Source organism: Magallana gigas, chromosome 6 (genome assembly GCF_963853765.1).
Source record: "Magallana gigas chromosome 6, xbMagGiga1.1, whole genome shotgun sequence".
NCBI lineage: Eukaryota > Metazoa > Mollusca > Bivalvia > Ostreida > Ostreidae > Magallana > Magallana gigas.
This window is the reverse complement of record NC_088858.1, coordinates 28,791,491-28,807,554: the sequence shown is the minus strand read 5'-3', so window position 1 is coordinate 28,807,554 and position 16,064 is coordinate 28,791,491. Positions and strand designations below refer to the sequence as shown.

Below are 16,064 nucleotides of genomic sequence, written 5' to 3'. Positions count from 1 at the left end.
AAAAATTGAAACTGTTATTGCAAGTAGCCAGGTACTGTATTCTCCAGCAGTCTCGTCATGTTACTGCAAAGTAATTAGTTAAAATCCAACACATTAATTATTGATAATTTACTCAAAATTAGTTACAGCTATAAATAATGTCTAAATAGATCAACCGAGCGTGGAGGAAATAGACGGGGAAAACTTAAAATTATCTGTATTTGATTTAAATGCCAAGCTCATTCTGTCAGATGGACCAAATTCCCTGGAGACCATCATGCAACAAAACACTGTAATAAAATATGAAAATGTTGCAATAAATATGTAAACTATTACAAAACATTTTTATCCTGATGACGACATTTTTGTTGACTTTACCTTATCACTATCAAATATTCATCTGTGTAAAGAATTATTATGTTAATTTTCGAGAAAAAGTACAAAGCCAAAGTTTGGTTTTAATAATTGATATTATGATATCGCTTATTAGCATTTGTAAGTTGAGTTAATAGATACAAATAAATGATTGATATGATATGTACCTAATTTGGTCCACTGGGTGACAGGGCGGAGTAGTCACACTCACATATGTCACATCCGGACTCGTCCACTTTGTAACCAAGAGGACAATGCATACGGCAGCGCACTGGAGTACAGCCTGAATATATATTCATCAACAATTTATCAATTAACTAAAAACAGAGAGAGAAAGAGAGAGAGATTTCAGTAGATAACATTTGGTATTGACCTGAATCAGTATTATATATATAAATATTATAATCATTTTTTGTATTCTACAAAACTGGTATCACGAACTATGTATCAAAATTAACCAGGTCATTTACAATCAATAGATTGTTTATTTTCCTCCCACGTAATACTTTTGCATACTTACTTTACAATTACGTTTTAAAATGCAATTCAGTTTATGATTAAATAAGGACAAGTCTCAGAAAATTAATGACAAGAGGTATAAAATCAGTAGACAATCTTAAAGAAGTAAAACTATGCAGTTGTTTGTCTTTGTCATGGGTCACAATATGCACCTGTGGTCGACCGACCTACCTTCGGGGACGACGTAGTTGGCGGGCCTGTAGCACTCGTGCCCACAACCATTGCCTCGACACTCGTAGCCGCTAGGGCAGTCCACCCCATACGGACCGCAGAGGCTGAGGCAACTACCCCGGGACTGGGGAGCACTCTCTACTGCGCACACTGTCAACAAATCAAACCCCATATACACGTTTATATCAATCTACTAGTGTATATCAAACAAATAATACGTTTTTTTCAACGTTCATGGAATGGTGGTCTCTTTTTCTATTCCTCTTTGTTCTAAATATTTTTCCGACAATTAGTTTTTAAGACAATGTTTTTCGTATACTTTGTTTAAAAAGATGTAAGTCATATTATTTATTGTTTTTGATTAAAGTTGATCTGATAACAAAAATATATGAAATAAAACAAACCTGTAAGAATTAACAAAACAAAGAACTTCATGCTACAATTTAGATAAATCCTAAACTATACTATCTGGGTCATACAGATTGTGACACAAACTGATAAGAAAGTGTCTAGAATGCAATGGGGAAAATAATTGGTAACAATATAAAAAATCACTAATCATGCTTTCTTATATATATATATATATATATATATATATATATATATATATATATATATATATATATATATATATATATATATATATATATATATATATATATAAAACAGTAATTAAGGATCCTAAACTACATGTGTATGCCTATGGTGGAAGAATAACATGTGTGCATTTTATGAAAGGGGGGTGGGGGAGATCAATAGTTACTGTGCTTATTGTATGGGAAAAGATCGATATTTGGTGAGCGAAATACAAGTAAATTGTATCAATTATTTTTGTGTGTGTTAAAGGATCAATGAAATGTGCTCTTATCCATAACTGTGCTTATCATAAGGAAAGTGCGACAACTGAGTCGAAAAGAGTGACAACCTGCTTACTATTGGAAAATATACGAAACAAGTGAGCTCAACCTAGTTCAATCGTTGATAAGCCAAGTTTATTGGCCGTGTGTACGGACCGTGAACTTCATGGGAGTCGCGTCACTCCATTGTCAATTGCATTAGCAAAATCACACAGCTTCACCCTGCCTTCAACTCCGACTGTTACTTTTTTAAAAGTTGCTTTCAATAAAATCACAAATTAAAATCTTAATTTATAATATTTTTTCAATTCATTTAGTTTTTTTCACCAGATTTAGCCAATTTGAAAATATCAGAACATCTAATGAAATGTTAAAAAATTATAGTAAGAAATATATTCCCCTTTTAATTGCAAAGTTAACAGCCGAGGAAACATAGAGTTACATTGACCTATCTTTAAAAAAAATTCTTGAATATCTTTAATTACATATCTTTAAAAAGTATTGTAAAATTAAAAAAAATTCTATACTCCAAGATACATAAGAATACTATTTCTGAATAAAGTTGTTATTGTGTTGCAAAAAATCCACAACTAACAGAATTTAATGATCATAGGCCTATAGTAATATCAAAGTTATAGATTTGACAAAATGTGAGGAAATTTCACTGTACTGTAATCTTGATATGGATACACATATGAAGATATAGGGATGCTTACGTAATATCACAAAATGTAACAGTGTTTCTTCAGAAAAAGAGTTTTAAACATTTTTTCTATATATTTTCATGGTTAAATTTGAACCCATCTTTGGGTTGCAGTATTTATCCGTGGGTCACAGTTTCTATAATAATTAATAATGGACAATCTCCACTATCTGAGAATGCATGCATATTAATACAACACGTTTTAGACGTCGCGCAAGCTACAGGTGTTACTATATTAAAACAGGGATAAATCCATAATGTTTATATGAGAAAATAAACCAGATATTTAGAAGTATTATAAACCAATAGCAAGGACAAATCTAAATAATGAGAATAGCATGCAATAATTAACTTTAACGTTAAATGACACCAGTAGCGAATGCGACGTCATAGCATTGTAGTTCTTTATAAAAGAAGAGATTTATAAACTTTTTCAATCCGTCCTAGAGTCGCAGAGTTGGTCCGAGGGTTATTGCTTGCACAGCAATCTGAGAATGCTTACATGCTTATCTCACAAATTATAGCATTGTAGTTCTTGAAAAGATTTTTTTTAACATTTTCACCGTTTTTTTATGATCTCACATTTATAAAAGAGTTTCCACCTCTATTTTTTACAATTCAAAATATCTTTTCGGAATTCCAAATGAATGCTTTGTACCAGTTTGATAAAGTTTGATCCAGTGGTTTAGAGAAAAGGTTTAACAGTAGACAGACGGATAAACAGTGGACAACAGGTCAGAAAAGCTCACCTGAACCGAAGGTACTAAAAGTTTACGAGGGGTATTGAAAAAGTAAGATATACATGTACATACAACCCTTTCAGCTTCATTTAAAACAGTTGCATTTTCATCTTAATGGAATAAAAAAGTGGATGTTACCAATATTCAGCATACACCAAGGCATGACAGAACCAACTTACCCCCCCCCCCCCTCCACTCCATCAATAAATTCTGAGATCCTTTTAGAAGGACAAGCAAACAAAACTACCAGTAAGTAGATAATTCAATTTAATATCATAATTCAAATGTTTGATAGACAATTGTTTCATGAGTGAAACAAAAGGTGGAATGTATACCCAGAAGGAAGCAATAGCCAGCAGTAGACATATGATACAAAGACAATGGGCAATTGTAGTCACTGTTTTCAAACAAGAAGGAGGGTCTGCAGGACGCCTTCTGTATGTACAGTACAAGGTTTCAATGCGATTAACTCGCCAGAAAATGATACATGCATGTAATACATAGCAATGTCAACGTGAAATAATTAAAGCTCTGTGATCCAATTACATTTTGCTGGCCTTCATTTTCCACCAAAATCTCCATGCTACCAAAATTTCTTTTTCAGCTACCAGATAATAACTAAAAAATTTATAATATATAAAACCTTTCTGATTTGATTCTGTCATCTGCTTCTCAATAAACCTGCATATATATTTTTAACTTATATATAACATAAGTTATGTCTTACAACAATCAATATCACAATTCAAGAGCACAAGAATAATTTAAAAAAATTAATATTATCAAATCTGGTAATACAACATTTCTTTCAAAATATGATTTAAAATTCTATAATTTTCTAACATCATGTGAAGTCAAAATCAGTATCAATGTACTTGGTGGCTCATTTCTTTTTTTGTCATAAAGAATATATCATAAGCAAATATCAAATGTTATGCATCCATTATCAGAAACCACAATCTGCAAGAAAATTTATTTTCTGCATGATAAATATCTCACCAACAAAATTACAATATTATGATGTTTTATATATCAATTTAATTTATCACTTAAGTACATAAATCAAATGAAAAAGTTGAAGTTTTACATTTTCTGCAGATGGAGGTCAATATGCAGATGAGCCAATAAAAGTGTGTGATAGAAAATGTTATCATTTTCTAAATAAAAAAAATTACATAAAATTTTTCAAAAATTTGTAATTATACCAAGTTTGCAAACTCGTCCAGCTTTTGTTAGATTATGTTAGTCAATACATGTAATAAAATTTCTGAATATGATGACATCTTGTCCTTGTTGGGACTTTAAACATAAGGTCCATGTTTGTTTTTGACCAGCATCAAACTGTCAATGATCTTGCCGTCCTGAAACATAATGATAGAGAAGTGTTTGAATTAACTAAAAAAACAAAATCTCCTGCTTACATTAGTAATGAATACAAAAGTCAAAAAATTACAAATGGCCCATGGGACACCTAGTTGCTGAAATGAAAAACAATTCCATAATCATTAGGATTGCATCCGCAAACTAGCTTTGGTATGCCATGTACAACAACATGTTTAACTTTCTTTAAACATATAAATTATTTATTTTTCAATGTCTTTGTCCCTAATAAACTACATCAAATTTTGTATTGTAAACAAGTGAAAAGCTTCCAATTTGACAGCAAACCAGCTTTTTTTAAAATGTGAACTGTATCCATAATCCATGTCCACCCTGAATCGATAAACATTACCTATCGCATCCAGAAAATTGGAGTACCCTAAATGCAATATTCTGCGAGAAAATGAAGTTCGACAGCTGGTATTTATTTTAATGAATTATAAGAAATCAAAATCCTTGCAATATGCACACCTCTGATAAATGTACAATTGATATGCAAAACAACAACTTTCTATCTTGAAAACTGTAGAAGGAGTTATCCGTACAATAGGGGTACCCTATATGCAATATTTTGCCAAAAAATGACCAAGTTCGACAGCTGGTAATTATTTTTATTAATTATCAGAAATCAAAATCCTTGCAATTTGCACACCTCTGATATATGCATGTGCCATTAATCTGCTGATATATGTGCCATTGATCTGCTGATATATGTGCCATTGATCTGCAATACAACAACTTCCTATCTTGAAAACTGTAGGAGGAATTGCTCGTACAATAAGGGTACTCTTTTGGAAGTCGTCCGCCCGCCATTTTCACTATTTCAATAACTGGATTTTTTCGTTGGAAAACGCAGTTAAAAATGTCTGCATTTCTTGAATAATTGATATGTGTAATTTTGAGCTTTACTGGATTTGATCATGTGCCTAGTACCCATAAGCACCAAAGAATAAGGCTCATTTAAGTCAATGGCTTAAGTTAGTTAAAAAAGGATGAAGAATCTTTTTATACCTTATTTTCTGCAACAATGATGTTGTCATTATACATGTTCATTTCGTGTTTCAAAATAAAATGTCAGTCTTGCATAAGCTTAGTGACTGTGGGCCAAATAATTCAACTCCTCGATTTCATAAATATTACTTTTAATTATAATTATTTAAGGAATAAGGAATCCATCTCCGAATATTTTGAGGTAATTATTAAGGTCAGGGCGATCTAATCTATCATTAATCAAGTTTGGGCTTCAGTGAATTTGATCACATCCTAACCATTGTGATCAACTCATAATACTCAGAGAACGATTCCTTCTTCCTTAAATACATACTAGTGTTGGCATTTTCTAGATAAATATTTTTAAACAACGAACACCAGTAGGTCATGATTTATTCATGAGAAGAAAAAATTGGAGATGTAATATCCATCTCTTCTATTTATCCTCTTTATCTACTTATCTTTTTATCTTCTCGTCACTTTTTTACTCTTTGATCTAATCATGCCCAAAAATAGACAATGCATTTCATCAGAATATTTTTTGATACAAACTCACCTTGTCATCAGAAACCTGCTCTACGTAAAGATGAGTGGCATTCATCACATTCATGCGGGTGTACCCATAGTCAATGCTTCTGAAGGCTGACCAAGCTGCTGTATTATTCTTGAAAGGATCATGCTTTTCGCTGCAGCCCTATACATTGAAATAAACAAACAATAGGCCTTAACAGTCACCTGAGTACCATAGCCCATACACAAACTTGTCGAGGAGTCTCATATATATGCATTTAATTGAGTTTCATTCTGGAGTAAAAAAAAAATATAATATTGTAATGGCGATCACCTTCCTGCCTGAAATCTTTCAACAAGAGGCCCAAGGGCCACATCGCTCACATGAGCAACAATTGCCTTAACTCTGATCAAATTAGCATAACAGTATCAAAATCAAAATATCTTGACAACAAAGTACAGTAGATGTTGCTCAAATTTTTTTAATAAAATCTGCGAATTTCTATCCACATATTTTTATGGTAAATATTAAGCCTCTATTGTTGTTGTAGCTGTAAGAAGAGTTTTTTTCTATTCCATAATAATCCCCCCCCCCTCCCACTTTATACAATCACTTTTTTCTGGGGAATCGTGGTTTAATCAAATTTTAATCTGCACAACCTATGCTTTCACACAAATTACTGCTTTTTGGACTAAAAACTTTCCCAGAATATTTTTAAAGATTTTCTTTAAATATTCCTATGTAAAATCCATCCCCCATTGTGGCCTCACCCTACCCCTGGGGACCATGATTTAAACAAACTTGAATCGACACTATCCGAGGATGCTTCCACACAAGTTTAAGCTTTCCTGGCCTTACAGTTTTTAAGAAGAAGATTTTTAAAGATTTTCTCTATACATTCTTACGTAAAAATCCATCCCCCCATTGTGGCCCCACCCTATCCCCAGGGACCATGATTTAAACAAACTTGAACATACAACACGCGACGAAGGAAAAAGACCAAGTGCAATAGGTCACCTGAGTCACTCAGGTGACCTAAAAACCCTTTGTAGTTCATTACAAATGTGTCTTTAGGTAAATAGTGCTTTTTAAAACTAAAACCAAGGCTTGCACCAACTTCAAATTGAAGTTTTTTCCCATATACCATTGCAGGAAGTTATCTCTCACAAGGAACCATGTGTTGCAAAAAGTATCAGTAACTTGAATACTAACTGTTTTTGTACTAATGTTTTCTTTATTTTAATTTCCTCCTTCATCAAGGTTTGGTATTTTGAAGGTGACATTAATGTAGAGTTAACTTTGGTCAGCCTCAATGAATAACTAAGTCAATTATTATGTCATATAAATTGTCATATACATAAAGGGTAGCTTATGTCACTTTGAATGAAAGTGTGCCCTTTTTACATGTACGTATAATGCAAAGTTTAAAGATTTTGTACCCAGTCCTTATGAAATCTCTGCACAGAATAAATTAATTATTTAAAAATAATTACCCCTGGTAATAAAGGACTATGTGCAAGATACAGTGTTTTTATGCCCCAAAATTCAAAGATATGAATAGAGCTTAAGAAATTTGGATTGAGAAAGATTAAAATGTACGTATATAGTTCAAGTTTAACAAGATGAATTGTCTGACCAATATGTCATAATAGAGATATAATATTCTGATGATGATCAAATATCCCCAAAAGTACGTTTCTGCAAAAAATTTGGTACTTCCTATCAAGAAACATCGAGTGCATGCTTGCTTTAACACCATTTTTTAACACGTTATGCAAAATAATTTATGTGACATCAATGAGGTACGATTAATGAATGATGCTGTAAAACTTCTAGATGTCTGTAACTTACATATTTTGTTTTATACACTATTAAATATTAGTATGATTTGATGATTTTAAAAAAAATTAATAAGGGAGGGGAGCAGATTTTGGAACTTATTGAATATAATCCTTTGACTAGGATATCTACATCTTGAAACCAAAGTAAACACTGAAAGTAAATAGATATTTTTAAAAAAAAAAAAGTAGATTTTGAAATGAAAGTAGTAGGCAGAAGAGATAAAATTAAGAGGCAATGGACTTCTGCAAAAGCAGGGTTTGTAAAAACATTATACTAGAACAAGTATACATTATACTACTAAAAAAAATATTCTTATTGAATATACTTTGTAATTTTCTATAAGTAGCTTGTGGGTAGAAATATATATAAAAACAATATACTGATTCAGAACGAAATGTTTGTCATTCTGCCTGTTTTGTCTGCCCTTTTGCTGGTCGGTCTTATCTGTCAATCTGTCTGTTTAGTCTGTCCGTCTGTTGGTCTGTCCATCTCTGTCTATCTTGTCTGTCTGTCTGTCTGTTTAGTCTGTCTGTCTTTTGGTCTGTCAATCTGTCTATTTAGTTTGTCTGTCTGTCTGTTTAGTTTGTCTGTCTGTTGGTCTGTCTTGTCTGTCAATCTGCCTGTTTTGTCTGCCCTTCTGCTGGTCGGTCTTGCCTGTCAATCTGTCCATTTAGTCTGTCTGTCTGCTGGTCTGTCAATCTGTCTGTTTAGTTTGTCTGTCTGTTGGTCCGTCTTGTCTGTCAATCTGTCTGTTTAGTCTGTCCATCTCTGTCTATCTTGTTTGTCTGTCTGTCTGTTTAGTTTGTCTATCTGTTGGTCTGTCTTGTCTGTCAATCTGTCTGTTTAGTTTGTCCATCTGCTGGTCTGTCTTGTCTGTCAATCTGTCTGTTTGAAGATTTATTCAGTTAATGATTTCTTACAGCTGATCCTGTGATGATGTGGACAGGTGCCTTTGGGTTTGTGTATGGAGCAGTAAGACTTCCATTATACACCTAGGAAATAAAAGTAAGTAAATTACATGCCATTGTATTTATCACAGTCCCATGTACATGTATATATTGTTTACAATAAAAAAACATAGGTAATCACAGAATACAAAGCTCACCGAGACAGAACATCACCTTTATGAGACTACCTTTATCATATTATATGAAAATCATAATTAATGATCTTTGATATTCATGGAAACTGTAAATGGTTTGACACAATATCATATATCAAAATATTGTTTGATAATCAAACATGAAATTGATAATGTTTTATACAATTTTAATCAATAGATTAATAAAAAATTTGATGTTGCATCCTTTGATACTATGCAATATTGTGTCATATGATATATCATATAATACAATATAACATGTAATCTATAATGAAACGATATGATATTGTATCAAAATATATTATTGTATCATAAAATATAATATGGTATTGTATCATGTTATAAATTATTGTATTTCATCAGATAATACAATATCATAACATAATATTATATAGTATCATATGATATAATATAAAACCATATTATAAATTATGATATTGTATCATATTTTATTGTTTTGTATAATATTGTATCATTTTATACAAAATAATTTGATACATTATCATATAATACAATATCATGTAACAAAATTACATATTATATAATACAATATCATATTGAACAATATCATAACATATGATACAATATTATATTTTACACTATCACATGATACCATTTATGTGATGCAATAATATATTTTATCATACAATACCATATTTTAATATTATGGTATTGTATCACTATGATAATATTATATATAATACAATATTGTATCATATTACAATATCATGTGATACATATATATTATTATAGCAGTAACTTGATCTCGGTGAACTAAAAATCACATTTTCATACACTGGGCACATTGGACCCATGAGCAACTATGGCACTAAATGATGAAATTAAATACATGCATGAGAATTTACTTTATTGTTATTTGAATTAGTAATATATACAAAATTTGCAAGTTGTCTTGAAAAATTAAAAGAAGAGGAATTTTTCTTATTATTATACTTTGATAAACAGTTTTTCAAAAATTATTAAATTAGATTCTTTGATAAGAAAGTGATATACATCCTCTATATTTTTCATTTTGCTGAGTTATAGCAGGTGTGCTCAGTTACAGAATTACCAAACCATGTCATGCTTGCTATTAACAATTAAAATTATATACAATGGATAAATCAGTAGTGTCTGATTTAAAAACTTTCTGACACAACATATTCCATGAGACCGATTCAGCAGAAAAGTATAGCCCAATATTGTTCTTACCTTCCTATCATACACTGGCCACAGGCGTTCATACGAGTGTTCGTGGGCCCAGAACATCAGATCCACCCCATACTTGTACATGACTTTTTCCATGCCAAGGATATGTATGAAAGGAATTCCTATACGAACCTGCAGTGACCCAAAATAAATGTACTGGTATACAAAATAAATGTACTGGTATACAAATAAATATATTTACATTCTACTGTGTTTTGCCATTAAATTCCGTGATGTTTAAATGCCTCTAAATGCAACACCTATTCACTGCGTATGAATTTACAAGTAATTTACATAAGTAGTTCTCAAACAGTGATTTCTATGTTATCAGTTAAAAAATGTATTTCATGAATGTTGTCAAAACACCATGTTTTATAATTATTCAACAAAAAAGTTGACTTTATTGTTAAAAGCAACATTTCAAAAGTTATTTATCATGGATTATATTTTCATGCTCGTCGATCTTATCTCAACAGTCTATGTGAAAACCAGTTTAAACCGGTTTTACAAAACAGCTGTTCTTGCTGTTACTTATTCACTCCCTCCGTGATCTGCACTTTATATCGATTTATTTAAGTAAACAATTGATTTCTTCAGTAAGGGAATGTAAATATAAGCATTAAATGATTTATTTTTGATGTCGTCGTGTCAATAACTGCCGTCAGGTGAGCAGACAAATTATCATAACGCGCTAACGCGCGTTATTCAATTTGTCTGCTCACCTGACAGCAGTTATTGACACGACGACGTAAAAAATAAGTCATTCAATGCTATAGTACTGGTATACAAAATAAATGTACTGGTATACAAAATAAATGTACTGGTATACAAAATGGTCAAAAGAGAGCTGTGGATACACACTAGAAATTTGCTCTGAATTTTATCACAGTTATCACCAAGGCGAATATATTCTCTTATTAATTGCAAATTTCATTAAAATTCGTCTTATACATAACTTTCAATGGATTGATAGTAAGTGTAAATTTTCATTTTTCCTTTACAGTTTTATTTTCAATTAACTCCAGTATTTGCCTAAAATTACCTTATTTCAAGCCATATCTCATTTTTTTGAGATGTGACCCCTACATTTTTTACTTTTACGTAAGACAATTAATGTATATCTATTTGTATGCAAAGTTTTGGAAAGATGGCATTACTCGTACTTTTTTATTAGCGTTATAATTTGACTACTCCAAAATTTTGTAACCATCTTAACATCGGCTGTTGTGTTCATATTATGTTTTGGCATTTGAAGCCATCAGTAAAGCAAGGTTCAATTTTTAATTGCGACTCATTATATAGCTGCACGGTGAATCAATACAGACTATCTAAAGCAGTGACTGACCTTGCTAGAGTTAAAACACGCTTTTGAAAATTATTTTTTCTTTCGATAGTATATATAATATTCTGTAATGAGTGAAGAATCACAATTCAGATGAATTGTTCTGATCTACATTCAAAATATTTATAACTTATTTTTGCTGATGAATAAATTAGTGACAATAAATTTAGTACATTAATGAGAAGCTTACCAAGGATTCATGATGGGTACAGTCATCATGGTCGTTATTGGAGCAGTACATTGGCCGGTGTCCCATGGCAATAATCCATGGCTGCTTAGCACGGTTCTCTGGTTTACTTGCCTCCTTTACAATGAAAACAATGATATTTTAAAACAACTATAGTCTACTATATGCATGTTGATTAACTTGTAAATTTGTTTCAACTTTCATTGCATTACCATTACATTTAGCATTACCCCAAGCCTGATTCACAATCAAAATGTGTCAACCAACAAGATATCTGTGAGCCAATGCTCACTAGTGATACCCCCGCTCTAATGTGAATATGCAAAATAAGCAAAGTCAACATTTAACAGAAAGCTGGCATCCTATTGGTACAGAAATATATCCCACAATATGGCATGCCTAAACAAATAGTGTGTTAAAATTTCAAGCAGCTGCGATAAATAGCTGCTGAGAAATCTTTGAGGAAATTTTGTTTGAAAATTTTGGCTCAAATAAACAAAGTACTCATTTAACAGGAAGTTGACGTCCGATTGGTACAAAAATACATCCCACGATATGGCATGCCTTAACAAACACTGTGTAAAAATTTCAAGCATCTGCGATAAATAGCTTCTGAGAAATCTTTGACAAAATTTTGTTTGAAAATGTTGGCTAAAAATAAACAGAGTCATTATTTAAAAGGAAGTTGACGTCCGATTGGTACAAAAATATATCCTACAATATGGCATGCCAAAACAAATATGGGTTATAGAGTCATATTTCCCTTTGTAGGTATAAGAAAACTACATCCCCACAAACCTGTAAAATTTAAGCAATCCACGAAAATTGGCCCTGACGAATTTTAATGATTCCACAGTAGTAAAGGTAAAAGGTAGTTCTCTTAAATTTTGATATAGAGTACACTTATGGGCTTCATTGTCTGTGGTGTGGCAATGTAGGCAACAGTGAACATCATGGAAATCAGAAGCAAGATTCTAACTTGTCTACATGGACAAGCACAAGGTGGCATATTTCTGCTTAACATAATGTGTGCAAGTTATTTTCTAAAATTTATGTCAACAAGCAACATACATGTACCGCTAATTATCAACAAATGGATACATGTTTGTTAAGTGAGATGTTTCAGGCACAAAACCTTTACATGATTTAGCTTTATATTAATAAATGTCGAAGTTTTTTACTCTGGTCACATGGAGTTGGTTTGACTGTATACATAAATAAAGGTAGACATGCTTGCTCATAACTAAATTAAACAATATTATTTATGTAATATCAATAAAAATAACTAATACATAATATAAAAAATCAAACCTGTAGATCTTTCTCCAACCATTCATACATGTGAATGGGCTGTAGGATTCCATAGTTGATGAAAAAAAAATATTCTGTGCTGATGGAAATGACATGCACAGGTCCCATGTTAAAGCTAAAAGATATTTACCAGTATGTAAATACTTTATATATACACACATAAAACGAGTACATATATAACAATAAACATAAGTAGCCAATCCATTTTAATCCATCAGCCTTACATGTATACGTATGAATGCTTTAGTTATCTGTTTTTTTTAAATGACCTATTAGATATTATGTATTGTTATACTTTCATGTTAAATACTGAAATCTGATTGGTTAAGATGCAGTTCATAAACCGTTCTATTACCCTCAGCGTTAGCAACGCACTTAGCAACGGGTAACATTACAAATTGTTACATGCGCGAAAATTATGCGCGTACGGTTCGCTGTAGAATTCACGTTATTCCTATATACAAGCAGTAATATTTTCTTAAAAATTAAGACATTCAGTATAACAAAATAAATAGTGCCTGTTTGGGAGGATAACAGTTAAAATTGACACCCCGAGAAAACCATTGTCAACCTCCGCTTCGCGTCGGTTTGACAATGGTTTTCTCGGGGTGTCAATTTCAACTGTTACCCTCCCAAACAGGCACTATTTATATAATACTGCAGAGCATTCAGAAGGATATTGTGGTGATCCTATACAGGGAGACTGGAACAATGCATGCATGTGTTGTCTGTGTGATTTGATTCCTGTAAGTCAGTTACCTGTAGTACATTAGTTTACCATCTTCATCCCCTGGCATGGTAAATCTGTTCTTATAGTTTGAAAAGTTGCTGAAAAGTAAGAAATAGATTAGTCTCAACCATGCTCAGAAGTACAGTAATTGTAATACATCAATTAAATTTTTGAGAATTTTTCTAATATAACCTGTCATACTTTAATTAAAAATTGAACATGTTTAAGGTAATGATATTATATTTAGCATGTACGATATTTGGCGGAAAACAATTTTTCAACAAGTTAGACTGGATTTGAATTAGCGTATTTTTGAATGTGCCTATGCATTAAGTGATGTACTTTATTCAATAGTAGAATCGAGTTTCTGCCCAAAATAGTAAATGGAATACACAGCCAAATGTAATACACTTAAGTACACAAAAACACTTATCTCAAAGGTACTCAAGAATCTAACTCCTACAAAGAATCATACTCAAAGGAGTATGTGTGGTATTATGCATTTTTTGCCCCCAAAATTTTAGTTTTGTTTAAAAGAACTTTAAAAATAAAGTGGCATTTAGTTGAAACTAGAACTGTCCTAATGGGACTAATAACCCCGCAAGTCTAATTTCAAATGGGACAAATAATTGAATTGAATAATAAAGGTTTGGAACACATACAAATAAAAAAAATTCTAGAATTGTAAAAAAAAAAAAATTAGTTAACAAAGAAAAATTAAAATCAAAATTGTCAGAATTTCACTGTAAATACATATGTATAACAGTAATACATTTACAAATTTATGTATCTGATGATATTATTTTTATTTGATTGTTTTAAAGAAAAACCAACAAAATGACAACAACCCCTCCCTTTGAAGTAAATTCTCTTCTGTTGATAAAACTTTGAATATCTTTCTAATAAGAGTTTTGACAGATGCAAGTAGTTGTTTCAAATTTTCCTCACTTTCTCCTATGGTACAATGGAACTCCATATCAGAAAATTGATCCCATAGGACTATGATTTTCTTTGATAAGCTTGTTAAATTTAATAAACTCCCAAAACATTACCATAATTACCATACAATGTAAGAATATGTAAAAAAGAAAATTTAATATTACAAACAATTTTAAAATTGCCAAAACACTACAATCATATCAGTAATTTTGAATTTCATTTGAATTGATGCCCTATAGGGTCACTTCATCAATTTACTTGACTAATAAATTTAAACAACTTCTAAAAACAGTTTGAACTTCTTTATTAATAATGATATTTTTTGTTTCATTAAAATGAAAAAAACTTTTGGTTTACATGAAACAGTTTTAAAATAGCCCCAAAACCACCTGTCATTTTACAGATTATCAATTTTCCGTAAACACATGCTCCATCTTAACCATGTCTCAGATAATGGCCCCCTTGGGACAAATGAATTCAGCCACACTTGTCTTTGATGTTCCTATTAGCTCGAAGAATTAATCATTGACAAACAAAAACTTTGCATTGTCAGTTGATAGAACTTATAAAAAATAAATTCAGTTAAGACATAAAGATATAAAAAAACCTCCATCTGGATGTATTTATATATATATTTTAGAGTGTTTCAATACTATTTATTATTAATAAAATCTGTAAGGATTACCTCCCTTACTTTTCAACATCAGTGTACAATATATAGAATAAGGAAAATGAAGACTGTCAATCATCAATCATTAAATCTTGTCTGATCTAAAAAAAAATTGCAGATGAACGTCTTCAGATGGTGATCAACATATGTACAGATTTTCAGACTGTTCCATGCAGTAGTAAAAAATTCTATAAGGGGGACAAAGTTGCATCTACAGACAGATGCAAGGACGGACAGACGGACAGACAGATGGACAGGATGAAACCAATATACCCCTCTAAACTTCGTTTGCGGGGGTATAATCATATTGAAAATAAGTGTGTAAAAGGTTATCACCACAGTGACCTCATAATGTAGAAATGACGTCTTCAAAATTGTCCTATTTTGATAAATTGATGTTTTGTACAGCGAAATATGGGTATTTTCGGGTGGTTTTTGACTTGGAAATATCGAGCGCAGGCTTGCTCAAGTACAATTTTTTAGTATGATGTGTATAATTATAGGACT

At 31.5% G+C, this 16,064-nt stretch overlaps 2 protein-coding genes across 2 annotated transcripts in view; both read right to left on the bottom strand.

Moving 5' to 3' along the window:
• Positions 1–218: 218 nt before the first annotated feature.
• LOC105320902 (therostasin) lies at positions 219–1,560 on the bottom strand. Its single transcript, XM_011419042.4, has 4 exons — positions 1,449–1,560; positions 1,045–1,194; positions 522–637; positions 219–269 (listed from the first exon to the last, which is right to left on the bottom strand). Exons 1-3 carry the CDS (start codon positions 1,477–1,479, stop codon positions 522–524), a joined length of 297 nt encoding a protein of 98 aa, XP_011417344.1. The 5' UTR covers positions 1,480–1,560; the 3' UTR covers positions 219–269.
• A 2,034-nt stretch (positions 1,561–3,594) lies between these two features.
• The window catches only part of LOC105322530 (acid phosphatase type 7), a 23,028-nt gene continuing 10,558 nt past the window's right edge, over positions 3,595–16,064 (bottom strand). The window contains exons 6-12 of the mRNA XM_066086675.1: positions 13,978–14,046; positions 13,219–13,333; positions 11,911–12,024; positions 10,382–10,510; positions 8,988–9,059; positions 6,271–6,408; positions 3,595–4,705 (exon numbers count right to left, since the gene is read on the bottom strand). Of these exons, the coding sequence (XP_065942747.1) occupies positions 4,646–4,705; positions 6,271–6,408; positions 8,988–9,059; positions 10,382–10,510; positions 11,911–12,024; positions 13,219–13,333; positions 13,978–14,046 (697 nt within the window). The 3' untranslated portion in view covers positions 3,595–4,645. The remainder of the gene's footprint in view (positions 4,706–6,270; positions 6,409–8,987; positions 9,060–10,381; positions 10,511–11,910; positions 12,025–13,218; positions 13,334–13,977; positions 14,047–16,064) is intronic.

What these genes read in the sequence shown, in the direction of transcription:
- LOC105320902 (XM_011419042.4), bottom strand. Translation starts at nt 1,479, where the DNA reads ATGAAGTTCTTTGTTTTGTTAATTCTTACAG. An exon ending in TGTTTTGTTAATTCTTACAG is followed by an intron (nt 1,195 to 1,448) that starts GTTTGTTTTATT and finishes ATTTGTTGACAG; the next exon opens with TGTGCGCAGTAGAGAGTGCT. An exon ending in CAACTACGTCGTCCCCGAAG is followed by an intron (nt 638 to 1,044) that starts GTAGGTCGGTCG and finishes ATATATATTCAG; the next exon opens with GCTGTACTCCAGTGCGCTGC.